Source organism: Nanorana parkeri, unplaced genomic scaffold, assembly GCF_000935625.1.
Source record: "Nanorana parkeri isolate BGI_ZX_2015 unplaced genomic scaffold, ASM93562v1 scaffold1084, whole genome shotgun sequence".
Classification (NCBI taxonomy): domain Eukaryota; kingdom Metazoa; phylum Chordata; class Amphibia; order Anura; family Dicroglossidae; genus Nanorana; species Nanorana parkeri.
This window is the reverse complement of record NW_017307352.1, coordinates 427,792-446,947: the sequence shown is the minus strand read 5'-3', so window position 1 is coordinate 446,947 and position 19,156 is coordinate 427,792. Positions and strand designations below refer to the sequence as shown.

The 19,156-nt window shown below is 43.1% G+C and overlaps 1 protein-coding gene across 1 annotated transcript in view; it reads left to right on the top strand.

Annotated features, from left to right (window-relative positions):
* Positions 1-19,156, top strand: part of LOC108796234 (ribosomal protein S6 kinase beta-2-like) — a 45,999-nt gene that overhangs the window by 5,779 nt on the left and 21,064 nt on the right. Inside the window, exons 3-9 of the mRNA XM_018567691.1 lie at positions 776-896; positions 5,274-5,342; positions 5,588-5,735; positions 8,800-8,857; positions 11,463-11,563; positions 13,788-13,878; positions 17,011-17,101. Of these exons, the coding sequence (XP_018423193.1) occupies positions 776-896; positions 5,274-5,342; positions 5,588-5,735; positions 8,800-8,857; positions 11,463-11,563; positions 13,788-13,878; positions 17,011-17,101 (679 nt within the window). The remainder of the gene's footprint in view (positions 1-775; positions 897-5,273; positions 5,343-5,587; positions 5,736-8,799; positions 8,858-11,462; positions 11,564-13,787; positions 13,879-17,010; positions 17,102-19,156) is intronic.

Genomic DNA, 19,156 nt, shown 5'->3' with positions numbered 1-19,156 from the left:
TTCCCGTGAATGAAGGAGGAGATTCTGTCATTCAACAGCTCTCATTTATTCACAGAACTCAATGCATTGTGGGACTATAGTTAGAGGAGAGCTGAGTGTGATATGAGGAGGCCAGCGAGAGGACAATTTTTACAAGAAACAGCAGCTGAATCTATGGGGATATAGAACAATACTCATCTCTAATGTGTTTGGTGCTGTATCCCTAAAATAGCTTTTACTATACTTAAGCTTTTAAAGAGAAACCTAATGCACCCAGCACATCTTAGGACTGGTAAGCTGCAGTGTATTACAATTTTGTTCTCAGGTTTAGATATGGTGAGCGAACGCCGGTATGTGTTCGCTCTCCTGATCTACTGAGCCGACCTGTGACAGTCTCATTGTCACAGGTCGGCTAGAACTATAAGGTGAGTGAAAAGCACTCACCTCATAGTTCTCCTTTAAACCAGAACTACAACCTCCTGTCCCTTACAGCCAAGGAAGGTGCCTCTTTGTTTCTATTTAAATTGCAGTTGCCATGGGGCTGCATATGTGATCAACTATGACACCAGCCATTTAAGGGTTTGGAGGTTCAGCTAAGAGTAAAAAGTAAAGTAATGAAAAATAATAAAGTAAAAAATATTATTAAGAAAAATATTATTATTAATAAAAATAGAAAAACACTAGAAGTAAAACCTATGTTACATAGTATTTGAGGTTGAATAAAGACACAAGTCCATCAAATTCAACCTTTGCCTCCATGTGTGCCTAATTTAACATAAAATTATGTGTCTCCTAGGCCCAGTTCTCCATGTACAGAGTATGACCTGTCAGATAGCAGAATGTGCCCAGGACAAGAGACCCTGTCTCCCCAGTGCTTTCATATCTTGCGAGTACTTGGAAGTGGCAGCTTTGGAAAGGTCAGTGTGTAACTCATACGGGCTTATTGTACAAATTGATGCAACCCTTCTCAACCAAATTTCACGTTACTGCTTGTTGATTATTAGCTAACCACACAGCGCCTGGTGTGCAGTGGCCCAGCACAGTGCCGAAGCACTGCTCCCAGCTCATTGCACTGTGTACTTTTTTGTTATAACTTTATTTAAATGTCACGAGGGACATTTCATTCAGTTCTACGACCACAGCGGACTGTGAGGCGGCTGTACCGTGTCACATCCCGATGCGTTGAAAAGAAGTACGGCATGCCTTACTTTTTTAAGTACATACCACTTTTGTTCGTACCACAATGTGGTGGTGTGAATGCACACCATTTGTGACAAGACCTATTGCCTTGTTTTGCGTTGGGGCTGCGCCGGAAACAATGGCCAGCGCAGCTCCAATGTAGATGGTATGAATCCGCGCAGAGATCACTGCGATTACATCTCCTACACAAGATCAACACTCCCACTGTTTGGGCCCAAGGGCAACATGGTTGGGCATCAGGGAGCAAAGTTCGTACCTGACTGAAGGCTATATGAGCTCATCTCAGCACGCCGTAAAGAAGAAGTATTATTGCAAGAATTTAAAAATGCTGGTTAAACCCCTAACACCCCCCCTTCCCAAGGAACCCAATGCACATAGGATGTCTCTCTGTTCAAATATATGCAGGGGTTACTGAGCACTGTGTTGTCCGTCCTCCCTCCAGTGCTACTTGACAATGATGGACAAGACAACAGTTCTGACTGGTTTCCCTTGGACTAGTGTATTGGCTGCTGTGTGTTGTGAGCTTGTGTTTTTGCAAATGACTCCCCCTGCAGCCACTGTCATTCAAAAAAACACAAGCCGACAGTTACAGCTTACTCTCTCCTCTGAAATAGCAGTTAGGTGGGTCTGGGATCAGTGTGTATTTTCACTCTAAAGAAGCCTTCAGAGGAGAGGAGAGCAGAGAAGGAACAGTGCTAAAATATTAGATGGATGGCTGCAGAATAGAAAGGGGGCTGTAGCTTCAGTGCTGGCTGTATCTCCCCTCCAGGAACACCCATAATGCAGGCTCCAGCCTAGGGAGGAGCTACATTCAGCACAGAAAGGCTCTGTTCACACCTAGGCGTATCGAATATGCGCGTTTGTCGCGCATTTCGAGACGCGCGTTTTTACCACGATTCGCGGTTAAAAAAACTTGTGACAAACGCGCGTTTCCGAGGGCTACTTGGCTGTATCCCAATGGAAACGCCGCAAAGAAGCTCATGTACCTTTTCAGGTGTAGGCCGTTTTGTAGCGCGTTCAGACGGGCTGAAATACGGCAAGGTGTGAACCATACCCATAGAAAACCATGTGATTTTCATGTTTGAGCGTTTTGTAGAGCGTTCGTAGAGCGTTATACACGCTACAAAACGTACAGATGTGAACCAGGCCGAAAGAAATGTGGTTTTATTTCTCAACCATGGGACAGATTTACTGTAACTGAGATGTGTTTTGGGCTCCCTGGTGACTTTAACAAACGTTTTAGTTTCTTGCGATACCTCTTCTTTAAAGTCACACTAAACTCAGGAATTAGAAATGTATTCAGGTACCATAACTATTAACGATACTGGACCTTATTTGTGTATCATTCAGCTGCAGATCCCAAAATCATCTCTGAATCTAAGCTGACGCTGTCCTTCCTTCTGGAGGGTTGCTACTTTTGCTCTCTATGATCCATGAGTGTGTTGTAAAGTATTCACCAAGCTCGCTCCCGTGATCTCACATTTAGTTCAATAATTTGTATCAAGATTGTAGTCTCTCAATGGGAGCGAGTTGGGAGTGGTGGCTACTTTATAACACACACAGGGACCATGAGGAGCAAAAGTAGCCACCCTCCAGAAGGAAGAACAGTGTCAGCATGAATTCAGAGATGATTTGAGGCCCTACAGCCGAGTGGTACACAAATAAGCTACCTGAGGTGAGTGCTTTTCACTCATCCTCATAGTTCTAGCCGACCTGTGACAATGAAACTGTCAGCTAAACACAACAGCTAAAAATAATGGCCACTATTCCTTACTCTTGCTATTAGACCTCTCTGCTGCTTTTGACACTGTGGACCACCTGCTCCTCCTCAAAAAAACTCCACTCACTTGGCCTACAAGACTCTGCTCTCTCATGGTTCTCCTCTTACCTGTCTAAGCGCTCCTTTAGTGTGACCTACAAATCTAACTCCTCTTTCTGTAGGGGTCCCCCACGGCTCTGTCCTTGGAACCCTTCTCTTTTCTATCTACACCTCCCCTCTTGGTCAGTTAATAACCTCACATGGCTTCCAATACCATCTCTATGCCGATGACACTCAAATCTATCTCTCTACTCCGCCAACTCTCCCCCTCAGTGTCCTTGCGTGTCAATAATCTACTAACTGACATATCTGTCTGGATGTCGCAACATTTCTTAAAACTCAACCTTTCAAAAACTGAGCTCATGATATTTCCCCCCATCTGTGCACCTTCCCCCAACTTTTCCCTTGAGATTGTTAACACAACTATCCAAACCTCCCCTCATGCCAAGGTGCTAGGTGCCATCCTTGACTCGGACCTCACCTTTTTTCCCCACATCCAATCACTATCCAAATCCTGCTGCCTTCACCTTCGTAACATCTCCAAAATACGCCCCTTCCTCACCAAGGAAACCGCAAAATTACTCATCCTCTCACTTGTTACATCTCGTCTTGACTATTGCAACTCCCTCCTCATTGGCCTTCCACTACACAGGATATCCCCCCTTCAGTCTATCATGAACGCAGCTGCTAGACTCCTTCACCTAACCAACCGCTCAGTGTCTGCAACCCCCCTCTGTCAATCCCTGCACTGGCATCCTATAGCCGAAAGGATAAAATTCAAAATATTAACAACCGCGTACAAAGCCATCCACAACTCTGGCCCGGCTATATCTCCAACCTTGTCTCAAAGTATTACCCTAACCGTCCCCTCCGCTCTTCACAAGACCTCCTGCTTTCCAGCTCCTTCATCAACTCCTCCCATGCTCGCCTCCAGGACTTCACTAGAGTGTCTCCCATCCTATGGAACTCTCTACCTCAACCTGCCCATAGCGTAAAACCGCAAAATTAAAAAACCTCCTTTATTTAAAAAACTACTCACATGAGGAAAGTAGACATAAAACTTCAAATAAAATGTCTGCGAGACTCCGCCCGGGCGGAGATGTGGATTGGAGATTGCATGGTCGGCTGCACAGCTTCTGTTTGATCTGTCTTTGCACCCAGAGAACACGGTGACACGAAGAGAGAGTTGTCGAGCATACATTTTATTTGAAGTTTTATGTCTACTTTCCTCATGTGAGTAGTTTTTTTAAATAAAGGAGGTTTTTTAATTTTGCGGTTTTACGCTATGGGCCACCCAGCTTCGTGACTGACAGCTGGCTCTGCCTATCTAGAGGAAGAACCAGCTGTACCTGCCCCCTCCCCCGTCCATTCCGCCAGTCAGCGCTGGCGGAGCGGGGAGGGGGGAATCCAGCCGCTCCCCTGTCACGGCAGAGAGCCGTGACAGGATCGAGAGGTGAGCGAACTCCGGTATGTGTTCGCTCACCTCCCGATCTACTGAGCCGACCTGTGACAGTCTCATTGTCACAGGTCGGCTAGAACTATGAGGTGAGTGAAAAGCACTCACCTCATAGTTCTCCTTTTAACTGGAGTTGCTTTTTAAAAGTCCCTTTCATTTTCCTAAGCATCACAATATCAACATGAGGGACAATGAATAGAGTGCGGAGAAGTTTACATTTCTGTCACGTTTGTTATTCTGTTTGTGACCTCCTTGAGATTTTTGCTCACTTTCTCACTTGTGGACTCAAGCATTATTTTCCTTTTGATTGATTTAAAACCGATTTTTATTTTCGTTTTCCAAACCAAAATGACACATAAGTTACAAACGTAGAAAAGAACACAAGTACCTTTTGTCCAAATCATCTGGACCACATAGAGTCGAATTTGTGTATCGAGTTGCATAAATAGTATGTGAGCTTTTCAAAGGTTACATTCCTACTAAGATTATATCAGAATACCCAAGATACAGGTGAGGGGGTCTACACTCAATGTGATACCATATAGAGCATTTAATGTAGAACTGTGTGAGGGGGAAATAATTTAGCAATTCCTCCCAGATCTCATCTGAGAAGGGGCCTAGGTCCGCCTCCTATCAATGCCTAAATGTTAGGGGGAACCAAGACAAATATTTATGAAGGAGGTAAGAATATGCCAACAAAATCGGTCCTTGGTAGTCTCAGCCGCAGTTAAAGTGTCTGATTTTTGTTTTTATGACTGATGCATAAAAGATATACCTGTAAGTCTGAATATTACAAAAATATTGTCACATTCTCTGCAGGTGTTTCAGGTGAGGAAGATCATCGGTTCCAATTCTGGCAAGATTTTCGCCATGAAGGTGTTGCAGAAGGTGAGACTTGTTGGCTTCATAGCATAATGGAGATACATCTGTGACATACTGCAGCCACCACACTGTGGCCTGCATTTTATGAACAGTTTTTAAAATGCAGGCCATAGTGTGGAGTAACCCTGGGGTATATAGCAGAACAAATAGTCATATCCACTCTCCGTTACAAGTCTCACTAATTTTTTTAGTACATAAATATTTTCTTCTAAGTATTTCTTCAACTATTTCCTTTTGGTTTTTTTCCACAGGCCGGGCTGATTTGTCAGGCTAAAGACACTGAGCATGCAACAGCAGAACGCAACGTCCTAGAATCTGTCAGGCATCCCTTTATAGTGGATCTTGTGTATGCTTTTCAAACCAATGGAAAACTCTACCTCATTTTGGAGTGTCTCAGTGGTAATTTCCATTTTGTTTTTCTTTCCTATTTACGTCAGAAAACTTAGTGACAGGTGATTGCTATTTGCCTAAATATAAAGTGTTTTTATACATTTTTAAACATGTGTCTAATATTTGTTATGCTAAACGTATACAATCTTTGTTTTATAAAAAAAATATTTGCTACTAGGCAAAGGATTCTCAAGACACTATGGGTGTTGAATTCTAACCCCTTCGCACATCAAACTGCTATGTAAATGAGATTTGCAGCACAGTATGGCCACTAGATGGAGCCATTAGCATAGCTGTTTGCTGTGCAAATGGGTTATAATGAGACAGCAAAGTATCAGCACCCTGCCTCACAGCATACTTTGTGTGTCTCTGTGTCCAAAATGGTACAGTAGTAGGGCTTTGCTAGCTGATGTCAGAGCTTCCCCTGATGATCTGAGGACTAGTGGAGTGATAATGGAGAAGCAGTAGGAGAGGTGGATTAAGCAAGGATCCACATAATAAATTAATCAGAAGCAGGGAAATGCTTGCACTGCATATTCTTAAGGTGCCCACACACCTTGCGATTATCGTATGATAAGTTTCTACTGTACGGTCGCACGACTTTTATCTTAGGAACATGTTTGAAAACCCACTGAGAATCGTACGATTGACGGCGGGTGTGTGGAATGCTCGTAAGATAAATGGCAAACGGGCCGGTGTGCACAAGCGCGCACACTGCCCGTTCAGCATTGTGTTCATCGGAAGCCCGCCCCTCATAAAATTGTTGCACCAGGGAATTCTAACATTAGTACAAGTAAAAAGGTGTTTATTGTGCAATTTAAAAAGACATTATCCTAATAATAAAACAAAAACAAAACTAAACACGGCAAATCGTAAAGACAATAGCAGGGAGAGAAGGTAACCCCATGGCCAGAACCAAGCAGGGCAGGGTAACAGGCAGAGAATTGTCAGAATGCTGAGGTACTTGATTAGTAGAATGATGGAATTAGAGAACCATCCAGCAACCAGGATCAGGCGATAACTGAGGAAGGTTTATTTCTAGTAAGCTGTTAAAGTGACAGGAAACTCAGGAATTAAATCTTAAACATACATTTAAAGGAGATCTATGAGGTGAGTGATTTCCACGCAGCTGGCTGCGGCACTCACAGTATATCGCGGGTCACGGGAGGAGGTTATATGTCCTCCCGTGACCCTAGAGAGAACTATGGGGAAAAACACTTACCCCATAGTTCTCTTTTAAGTACCTTAAAGGAGAACTATGAGGTGAGTGATTTTCACTCAGCCTTATAGTTCTAGCCGAAACTGTCACAGGTCGGCTGAGTAGTTAGGGAAGTGAGCGAGCACATACCGGCGCTCGCTCACTTCTCAATCCTGTGCCGGCAGAGAGCCGTGACAGGGGAGGGACTGGATTCCCCTGTCCGATCCTCCAGCACTGACTGGCGGAGCGGACGGGGGAGGGGCGGGTACAGCTGGCTCTGCCTCTAGATAGGCAGAGCCAGCTGTCACTCACGCAGCTGGGTGGATCCAGACATAATTGTCAGGATTCGTTCCGGCTGCAAAGTCTCAGTATACTGCGAGCTGTAGCTCGCGGTATACTGAGCTTTTGGTGACAGGAGGACACTAGTTTGTGTCCTCCTGTTACTCTTAGGAGAACTATGGGGAAAAGCCTAACCCCATAGTTGTCCTTTAACTATTAACTAAAATGTAGCTTATTTGTGTATCACTCGGCTGTAGATCCTCAAATCACCTCTGAATTAGTGCCGACACTGTCCCTTCTGGGGGGTGGCTATTTTTGTTCCCTTTGTGTTTTTGCAAAGCAGCCAACGATCCAAGTACACTCCCGTGATGGACTGCCATCTCATGTTAAGATAGCTAATTTGTATCAAAGTTATAGTCTTATCACATGAGCGAGCTTGGAGCGGTGGCTACTTTGCAACACACACCGGGACCATGGGGAACAAAAGTAGCCACCCTCCAGAAGGAAGGTCTGCACCAATTCAGAGATGATGGGAGCATTTACTGCTGAATGATGCACAAATTGGCTTCATTTTTGTTGATAGGGTATTTTAGTGCATTTTGTAAGATTTAACTCCTGACTTCAGTGTCACTTTAACTTCCTATTCTTCTGCTGACTGTTCTCAGTTCACATTGTTCCCAGTTTTCTTTGTGGACTACAGAACACCTCCCCTCTATGTGATAGTAAGAAGGGGGGGAAGTCCTAACGCACTTCCTGTCCAAAGAGTGACAACGCTGCTCTAACATAGTTACAGTACAGTGAATGAGCATTGTTACCCCAGCACAGGAATTGTGTTACTGCAGGATTAGCAGGTAAAAATGAAGCAAAAAAAAAAGAAACTAATGCAGCCAGTACAACCAAGGGCTTGTTTGCTGCAATATATAAAGTTTTTGTTCTTGGTTTTAAATGCATTTCAAAGCCCAGCTCCTGCCAAATCCTTTAGTAGATCTAAAAAAACCTTTTGTCAGTTTCTTAGATGAGTGGATGCATATTGTCTTTGTTCTTGTGATGCAAGGATACAATCCTGCTGTGGAAGAACTTTTATTAACCGTACTTTAAAATGTTGCTTTTGCAATAGATAATGACACCCACTGCTTTGCAGCTCTCTCCAGACTAGGAATCTTTGCACAACGCTACAAAACACATAGCGCAGTGGCATCATATGATATACTCAGTAAAATGTATAAGGTGTTTTGTCATGTACCTTTTCTGAGATAATTACATTATTATACAACAACTTCTATGAAGGATATCACACAATTATATTATTTATATTGCTGCTTTAATGATTATATGTAACAAAATAGTTTTCAAATATGCCTACAATTCTTTTTTCCAGTTTTAAAAATACAGTAATACATATTAGGAAAAACAAAGACTGTGTGTACCTGTGATTTCTGTTGCCTATTAAGAAAGAGGGTTGCACAGTCTAACAGACCAGTCATGTAGCTGTTCTGTACACTGGAATATGAGACTTTAAGTTAACATTCGCTAGCATTGGCTATATGTCAGCAGTTTGGCTTTTCATGACATTGACTCTTTTGGCTGTTACTGCAGGTGGAGAGCTGTTCCTGCACTTGGAGCGAGAAGGAATTTTTATGGAAGATACAGCCTGGTATGTATGATGCCAGTCAACAATAAATATAGTGTTGCTAGTGAGTTATTTGCTAGATGGCAAATTCGATCAAAGTTTAATGTTTCATCATCCATTTAGGGACACAGTAATTCAGAAACAGTCAGGTTATACTGCTGTCTACAGGAGGCTGGGACACTGGCAAACAAAAAGAATCATAATCCAGCCCCAGAGTAACCTCTCCTCCACTCAGCATGCCTCAGTTTTCTTCTAGTTCTATAGGAGATTGGTGAGTACAAAAATCCTATTTTTTTCATCTCTGCTGAAAATAGTCTAAAGGTGCCCATACACTGCACGATTCTCGTACGAGAATCGCGGGAAATCCCGCGATCGTACGAGAATCGTGCAGTGTATGGAAGGCATGCGACCGTTTCTACTGTACGGTCGCACGTCTTCCATCGAACCAGCATGTTTGAAAACCCGCCGGGAATCGTACGATTCTCGGCGAGTTGGTGGCCTGCTGGTTCGACAACTGCCGAACGGGCCGGTGTGCGCACGCGCACACTGCCCGTTTGCAGTCAGCGTAAGCCCGCCCCTCATTACAGTCATCGAGAGTGCGATCTTCCCGTCCAAGATGGGCAGATCGTACGTTTTTTTAATCCCTTTACAACCATTGCAAGACTAAGGTCTTGCGATGGTTGTACAGTGTATGGCCACCTTAATTCTTTCTAGCTTTCTAACTTTGTGGATTTTTTTTCCTATCATGACTTCAATAAAAAATTTGGATTACACTGCAAGTGTTTTTTTCCTTAGGCACTTCAGTCAAAACTCCTTGCTACATCTGAATTGCCAGCGCCTCAGCACTTGCTTTGGAGGACATGCCCAGATCACTATACTGGATGTGCGGTGCTAACGTAGAATGCGTCCTTCTGGCACTGGACTCTGCGTTGTGGTGTTTTCCAGACCTTTGTGTCCAGCCTTCCAGCGCTAGCTGCCTGGATTTGTGAGTCCTTGAGGCAAATTGACGCACATTGAGGCTAGTTGCATTACCACTGTGCTGGCACAACATGGCTTCACTAAGACACATAAAGGACAACCCTGTTGGGAATCTGGGACGCCTACTCTCATAGGGTCTTCATCAGGGGCCTAACTCAACCATGTTTGGTGCACCAAAGGTCTCCCCTGTTTCCATAGGGACTTCTTTGTCCACTTTGTGCTTCCTATCTGCTCGTGTTCCGATACTAGGGCATTCTGCCCGCAGAGGTTCCTAATGCACTCCGGCACCATCCTTTGCAGAGTCTGGCTCTTAACATCCTCAGCCCCTAGCTCAAGTTGGGCCTGCAGCCTTTGTTACTGTCTCGGATTTTAGAGTCCCTCCAGTCTATCTTTTTTTTTTTTCAGGTCAACACAGTCTCCTGCGGCTGACTCCAGTTTGTTTCAAACCTTATAGACATAGTGCATACTACCCTGCACCTGAAGGATCAGTCCTGACCTCGGGTCTTTTAGAGTTCCTGCAGCTGCAAAGACCTTCCTGAGACACCTGCTCTTTGGGTCTTTCCTCTGTGAGGAATGGAAACACCCCAGTGGTTCTTGGGCCCCACTTGAGAGTGCATTGGAACTTTTTCCCTTGGAGAGGGAATATATGAATTGGTTGTCCTTTCCCACATTGATGCACAAGTAATCCACCTTAACTGGCAGACATCCAAGTGGGTGGACAGCCTGCTCACATTTAAGGATTTCACAGTCAGCCAAGCTCCCTGCTAAACTCCCAGTTTGATTTAACTGGTGTGGCTATCTGTTCTGTGTTGACGGTAACTGTGATCTGCTAAACCATGTCAAAATGGGTGGACTCGCCCAAAGAGGTAGGACCCTGTTTCATGGAATGCTGTGTCCTGCATGAATTTTCACTTCTCCTTTCAGGAGAGTTCCTTATCTTCAGATTCTGTTGAACTCATGGTGCTTGGTACTCCCAGCTTTGTCCCTGTCCTGAGGGACTGCCTTACCTTTCAGGTCAACAGAGGTCAGTATCTGCTTTTCACATTTTACAATAAGGAATTGTCTTTGCAGTTCCCACCAGTGGCTTCTCTTGCTGCCCAAAATACTGTCCCATAAGTCCATCCTAGTGCCTTTTCTTAGCATCCTCATTGTGGAAAACTGAGACAGTCTCCCCTCTTGCAGTCCAAACTCTTTTGAGGGGCCTAATACCTGCACGTTTCATCTGGACCAGGCTTCTCAGGTGATTAAAGATATTTAGCTTAAATCCTCGCTTAAGAGGCCCACTTCCTGTGGGGCATTGATCCCTTCCTTATCTGCCAGAGGAATTCTCTCCATCTTTCAGGTCAAGGTGCTGAGGAAATCCCCTTTCTATGTAGTCTACCCTTTCTCCATTGACTTTTTGTTCTTTTCAGTCTCCCCTTTTCATGTATGGAAGCCTGGATTCAAGGTGAGACATCCAGATGGTCTCTCTGGACCTAGGAGTTCTTGGCACTACTCAGTTTCTTAGAGTGAATAGGGTGGCGTCTTCCCCCCTTACTTCCTGGTGGGTTCTCATACCTGGTATATCTGAATTCCTGTGTCCCTCAGTGCACATTTAGAGAGATTTTATGGTAAGTACAAAAATCTAATTTTTTTTTTTCTTGTTTTGCAGTTTCTACTTGGCAGAGATTGCTTTGGCTCTTGGGCACCTGCATTCTTTGGGCATCATCTACAGGGACCTAAAGCCAGAAAATGTCATGCTTAGTGCACATGGTATGCCTGAGATTTGTAAATTTGCTAAATAGATGTTTTAAGAGGTAGCCATCCCATACCGATTGTGAGGGATGCGCTGGTACAAACCCACTATATGTCAATAACACGTGACTATATGCAGTTTCACTCCAAGCCTCACCCTGCACAGAGATTTCCCAGCTTGTGGACAACAATCTCAGGCCAGCAGTCTGAGAGCAATCATCACTAGGGTTGGTTAACCCCTTGCACACAAAACAGTAGCTGCCACCACGTTTTAATGGAAACACACACTGTTCTCAGCAAGTGCAGTGACAATTCAAAAACTTAAACAAAGCCTTTGATACCGCTGTCGTTTCAGACCGGAATATGACAGGTTTAAATATACAGTAGCACTCTTCTGAGAGACGAGGATACTTTAGGTTCTTATTTAGAGCATAGAGTTAAGCTTAACAATCTTTAAGATTGTCCTTTTAATAAAAGAAAAAATATACAGAAACAGATCTTACAAACAAAGAAGAGACAAATATATAACAGTGAAAATAAAAAGAGAGAATACAATTTAAGAACATTTAAAGAGGACCTTTACCCATATCTTCAAAATAACAATAAAGGCACCTTTTAGAAATGTTTAGTAATGACAATCTAAAAACACATACTTCTAGATAATTGCAGGCTTTGTATTCTTTGCATACCTTATTTTTCTTTTCTTCCCCATTCTTCTGACTGGCCATTTTTACTAAGGGCAGATCAATCCATCTCTCTTTACTTCCTGGAACTCTGGCACATGTGACTAGGACATGTGACCATGCACCTCATCTTAGGGGCAGAAAATGCCTTTCCCTGAGATTTATTGAAATTACAGATGAAATTTCCCAGCAATGTACTGCTGATGTAACCTTCCCAGGATGCAAAGCTTGGGCACATTACATCATTTGTGCCAAAGTGGACCAGGAAGTAGAAAACAAAAAATTGTAAGTAAAATAAAAATGTTTGTTCAGCTAATGAATGTAAGATGGTTGCATATCAGCATGCAGAGGTATATGCTGATGTGATTTTTAGTCAAAGGGGGTAAAGGTCCACTTTAACTGTCCTCGGTTTCCTAATTTCCGACAGAGTCCAATTCAATGCACAGGAGATGGATCTGAATGTCTCTTTCTCCAAGTAAGGGTTGCAAAGATTCTTCCTTGATGTTAAAGAAGAACTCTTTTTTTTATATATACACATGCTCCTCCTTCTGATGTTACGAGCTTTGATGTTTCGAGAGCCTCCTGACTGCCTTGCGCAGATGCTTTTTGTCAGTCCTCTAGGGGGTGTCCCTGAGCCAGCCCATAAGCCAATTGGGAAGGACTATTGAGGGTGAGCAAGAGGGCTAAGTATTTTATAATCCTCTCCTCCGCCATTCCCAAATGATCAATTTCATAACTTTCAACCTAGTTTAATATACTTACATGTTACTGACTGATAACCCCTAAATTATTGTATGTCATGAAATTAGCTTTAGATCAATTCCAAACTTGTGTGTGAATTATGGCTGGCCCAGGCAGGTTAATGTGGCTTGTCAGGCCTCTGACCATTGTAATTCACATAATTTTTCCAGGTTCCGAATTATCAATATTAGGTGGTGTTGGGACTCACGTTTTATGACTAAAGTTGATCTAAAGGTCAGTTAGTTAAATATAAAACCAGGCAATCTCTAGCTGAGGTTGTCAAGTGCTGGCCGTTGACTTTTCATTAAGGATAGCCATAAAAAGGTTATGAGTATATGCCTGGTACCTCCGTTATGTAATTAGGGCTATGGACTATAAAGACCACAGGCCCCAATTAGCGTTTTCTTTGGAATGTTGAAAGGCTTACATTTTTTTTAGCCCATTGGTGTCAGGGCAGCCTATTTATTAGAACAAAGAGTTCCAGCAAAATATGGCATGGAATGTTGGATGGAATGTTCCAACATTCCATCCAATGGAATGTTCAAAATAATATTCAGATGCCATAACCTCATTACCGTCACACTGATTACTAGGATTTGGTGAACATACGCTGGTCGTAGACACTAGTGAAAGGAAATAAATGTACAGTCCAACCCTCTCATTGCTTCTTCTTGGCCAGTTTCTCCCGTTGTTGCATGAGTGCTGCTATTTAGGGAAATTAAGGAGGGATTGGTAGTTATTAGCAGACAACTTCCAAAACACTTTTTAGGCACTGATTGCATTCCTAATTATAGCTGCCTGTTTGTGATTTTCTTTAGGTCACATTAAGCTCACCGACTTTGGATTGTGCAAGGAGTCCATTCACGGAGACAGTGTGACGCACACATTCTGTGGAACTGTGGAATATATGTATGTATTTAATATGTTTTTAAACTCAATGTGTTTACCAGAATTGAGAAAAAGAAAAACCTGAAAGTGCATTCAGTAAACCAAAGAGCAGAGTGCACAGTGCAGTAAACGATCACAACCAATCACATTTCCCTTGTTGTTTTCTACTACACACTGGCAGATTTAAAGGAAAAATCGTATTGCCAAGGGCATTAATCTTTTCCTGAAAGTTGTGAATTCAATTCCTTCTCTGCAGTGAGCATTTCTCTTTTGATGCTGCTTTATGGTTCCTTTAAAAATGTAATTTCAGTTAGAGCTGAAAGATGTGATAAAAAAAAGTTAATAAGTAAACCTTTGAAAACACAGGGCACTTCATGTGCTTTAATATTTGCTGTTTTTGGAGATTGCGCTTCACAGCACACTAGAAGCTGCTAGTAGATGTCACCGAACTTGTAATCCATCGTTGGCCCTTCTTCAGCCCCCTAACAGGTTCTGTTAGGGGGCTGAAGAAGGGTCAACGATGGATTACAAGTTCGGTGACATCACTGCACTTTGTGATTTGAGGGGGGTTGGGGAATGCGACTGTTTCTTGTTACACCTAAATATGGGTGTCAAATAAAACATGGTCCCAAATGTGGACTATACCTTTTAAAGAGACCCTGTCACCATTTAAAAAAATTGCAGGTTAAAGCACAGAAAAACAAAGTTTTTAATTATTACTTGCAGTGTTTTTTCCTTTCCATATTTTTTTTTATTCACTTGCACCGTGCTTTTGAACTTTGTAGAAAATGTGACTACTCTTTAAAGAGTCAGTCCACCTGCACCACCCCCTCCCTCCTTACACATCATAGGCCTTTCCTTTTTTTCTGCTCCTCCCTTTGCCTCCCTACATAACCTGTTTTGTAGCAGCTGAGAGGGGGTGAAGTGAAATACTGTAGGGGGCTATTAACAAAGGAGCTGAAGGATCCAGCCATAGCTTCGGCTGATCCTTCAGCTCTCTTGGCCGTTGGAGCCTTTAGGTTTAGTCGAACCGAAGGGCTGCTGTATGGGCTATTCACAATAGCCCGTACAGCGGCTTTGCATTTGCTTCTGCTCGACTGAGCCGAAGTGTCAGCCGTAGCGGGGAGAACGGCCTGCCGAAGGCAAATGACAGCTGGGCGGAGCCAGCCACCCAGTTGTAATGACAGATCGGCGTCCCCAAATGACCTGGGGACGCTGAACTGTCATTAAACAATTGACAACTGGGCAGAGCCGGCCGTGATGTCATGGCCAGCTCCACTCAGTTGTTATTGCTTGGTGGGGACCTGCTTGAAGACTCCAGCAGGTGTCGGCCAATAGGAAACAGTTGGGCAGAGCTAGCTGTCACTGCTAGCTCCGCCCAATTGTTGTTGTTTTTTTTTTTTTATCTTTATTTTTTTTAATGGAATATTGATTTACATTTTAAAAGATATTTTTTTAACTTTTTTTTTTTCTTTTAGCTATTTTCATTGATTTGCTATTCTGCTCGGTACCATGGGAGGTACTGAACAGAATAGCCGAGCCGAATGTCGCTCGGCGGCATTCGGCTATTCACTCACTGCCGTTCGGCCCCTATGAGAATAGGGTTGAATGGGAGCGAGTGAGCTGCCGGAGCTTCGTCTCACTGGACCAAGATGTTGGATTGGCTCAGTCGAAGTCCTTCTTCACTTCGGCTCAGCCGAACATGCTGAGCATGTTCGGCTGAACGAAGTGCAGCCGATGTACGGCTGAAATCAGCCGTACAAAGCTGAAGTGAATAGCCGAACAGCGTTTGGGTCGCTTCACTTCGGCTGGATTATTCACTCGGCTGCCTTTGGCAGCTTTGTGAATAACCCATATAGTGTCACTTACATCACAGCTCTGAGTGTGCTGAAGCTGACTGCTAACATCACAGTCAAGATGGCGGAAACCGACAGAAGTCTCTGGGATTTGTATGTCCATACAAGACAGACTTGTAGAAGTAAATAACATGCATAAAATACATTAAATGCACATATAAATGTATGGGAAGATTTCTTTTAAATGAAAGGTCTGGCCACGGGGTGCCTTTTTGCTATCCACAATATGTACCAGAGTTGCAATCCTCATATTAAAGTGTAAATCCTAACAATGAACTTCTCATTTGCTCCCTTTTGACCTGTCAAATATATAATTTATATCTGTTTTTGGATTTATATACACTGTAATTAGTGATGTTCTATCCCTCTCACCATGATGTGGTATTGCTAGTGACGTCCTAGAGCACCACATCTCAAAACACACAGCGTCCTATAAAGTCTTCATGTTTATGAAAACCCTCTTGTAAAAATTTTCCCATAAGGCCTTGTTCACACCAAATGCAGACCAGATCTGCATGAGTTTCTGCACACGCTGTGCAGTGTTATACTGCGTTTTTTTGCTGCGTTTATGATGTGTTCAGGGCCATTTTTAGTTTAAAATGGCCTTTCAGTGCGTTCCAGGGCGTTTGCATGTGTTTTTCATGCGTTCCAGAGCAGGTAAAATAGGGTTTGCTGCAGTTTTTTTTACATGCTCTGGAACTGAACGCTGTGGTGTGAACTAGAACTCAAAATACCATTGGAATACATTGGACGCAGTTTTGATCCGGTCTGTAACAGATCTGCTCTGCTCCTGGAACGTGCTTGGTGTGAACAAGCCCTAAAGGCTACAGTTCCCTTGATGCTGATATTTCTCCTTCAATGTTTTTTCTTTTCTTTATTAAGCACAATACAATTGGCTATCACACAGTGTTTTGAAATCTCATAAAATAACTTCCTGACCACTAAACAAAAAAAAGTTAATAAAAGGTTAATATCCACATTTACTTTAGAGGGCAGATGCCCTCAATCAAATGGCCTACTGATATCTGCTCATGGGATAAACCTGACCTATAGGCTGCTGTTCTCTCAGGAGGAAACTGGTTCTTATGACCGCCAAATGCATCTTTCACATTCATGCATGTATTTACATTAATCTGTGCACATAGAGATTTACAGTTGTTACATTATACAGGGTATGTCCCACTTCTAACTGTTGTTTATTGCCAACATAAGAGCATTTTCCTTTTATAAAATAAGTAGGCTGACTCATTGCTATACAGATGTACTCATAAACCTAACCTTCTACCTTTTATCCTAGGGCACCTGAGATACTGGCACACAAAGGACACAACCGAGCAGTGGATTGGTGGAGTCTGGGGATTTTATTATATGATATGCTAACTGGCTCAGTAAGTATTTTCTGATATAGGATTAATGATTGACTAAATATTGCTGGACTCTGCAGCATTGGTCCATATTGCAACCAAGATATGGTTTAATTGCATGTACATATTTAAATGAATACATTAGGGATGCACCGATACCATATTTTCCAGACCGAGTGCAAGCACCGATACTTTTCCTCAAGTACTCACCGATACCAATTGCCAATACCTCTTCTTTTTTAGTGTCATGTGACAGTTTTTCTAAAGCAATGCAGGAGAAGGAGACGTGCGGCCTGAACTGTGCTTTAAGCACTAAGCAAAGGTCCTCACAAGGCTGCCGTGAGGTCCCCAGCAAGTGCAGGACCTTACGGCAGCCGCCTGTGTTTGAAAGTTTAAAGCCCCCTTATCGGCACTTCGTATCAGGGCATTTTCAAATGCCCAGTATCGGCACCAATATCGATACTGGTATTGGTACATTCCTAGAATTGCATCTAAACTTGCATGAATTCCAATGGTTGCAGTTGAACACTCATAGTTACAAGACAGGCATTTTCAAAGCTTATCAACACATAAATCTTCAGTTGGTCACCTTTTGAGTTGTATGATAAGAACATTTCTGGTCACCAGTACTAAGAATTTTAGTAGTGGGCACTCAACATTACATAGTTACATAGTATTTGAGGCTGAATAAAGACATTAGTCCATCAAGTCCAACCTATTAGGATCTCATTCTAGGAGTACCTGTACCCCTGTATATTGCGGTCCCTTAAGAAATCGTCCAAAAGTTTCTTGAACAATTCCACATTATTTGCTGAAATCACTGCCTGTGGCAGTGAGTTCCAGACCCTAACTGATCTTACTGTGAAGAACCCCCTTCGCCCCTTGTGCTGGAATTTTTTTTCCACCAATTTTAGGTGGTGGCCTCTAGTTTTTGTAATGGAGTTAATTTTAAACAGTTTATCGCTAATGTTGCTACCACCATTGAACATTTTGTACATGGAGATCATATCCCCCCTTAATCTCCTCACCTCCAATGTGAACATGTTTAAATTTAGTAGCCTCGTCTCGTAGCTCTGGTCCTCCATACCCCTAATTAGTTTGGTTGCCCTCCGCTGGACTTTTTCCAACTCAAGGACATCTTTTCTTAGTACTGGTGACCAGAACTGGACCGCGTACTCCAGATGAGGTCGAACCAATGATCTATAAAGTGGCAAAATTATAGACTTGTCCCTGCAATACATCCCCTTTTTAATACAGGACAAGACCCTGCTAGCTTTGTTTACAGCAGCCTGGCACTGCAAACTACCTTTCAGTTTGTGGTCTACAATGACCCCCAAATCCTTCTCCATTTCTGACTTCCCCAGCGGCATACCCATAATTGTATAACCCATTTGTTTATTTTTAATTCCAAAGTGCATTACTTTGCATTTATCGACATTAAACCTCATCTGCCACATTAATGCCCACTCCCCTATTTTATCCAGGTCCTCCTGTAATGTTATAGTGTCTAAGTCCGTGTCTATTACCCTCCCTATTTTGGTGTCATCCGCAAACACGGAAATATCGCTGTTAACACCCTCCCCGATGTCATTAATAAACATTACAAATTCGCTGCCCTTCCCTTTTGATCTATCGACCGCAGCTTGGGTTTTCACCGCGTTGCTAGCCCCTGTACTTGCCCTGCTTAGATCTTGGTGCATGTCTATAATGGCATACCCTGTTAGTCAATGTCCAGCAGACTGTCCGAACCCTGCAAATGTTCAGTTGGATACTTACAAGGTCAGTGCTGGAACTTACTCATTGCTTGTAGTATCTTAACCTTCTCCCAGATATTTCACTGTCCAGGGTCTTCCTTTCACAGAAAAAGCTCCAAACTCTCTGCTTCAATGTTTGACTACTTCAGTCTATGATGAGGGTTGACCAATGTCCAGGTCTTAATGGTGGCTTCCTTCCTGGCAGTACCTTATGCCCAATGTCACTGGCTACATGGGACAGGAAGGTCCAGTCTCTGGACCATCACATGTGGCTGAACCCCAAAACTAGGCTTAACCTGGCCTTGTGGGTCCAACCGTTACATAG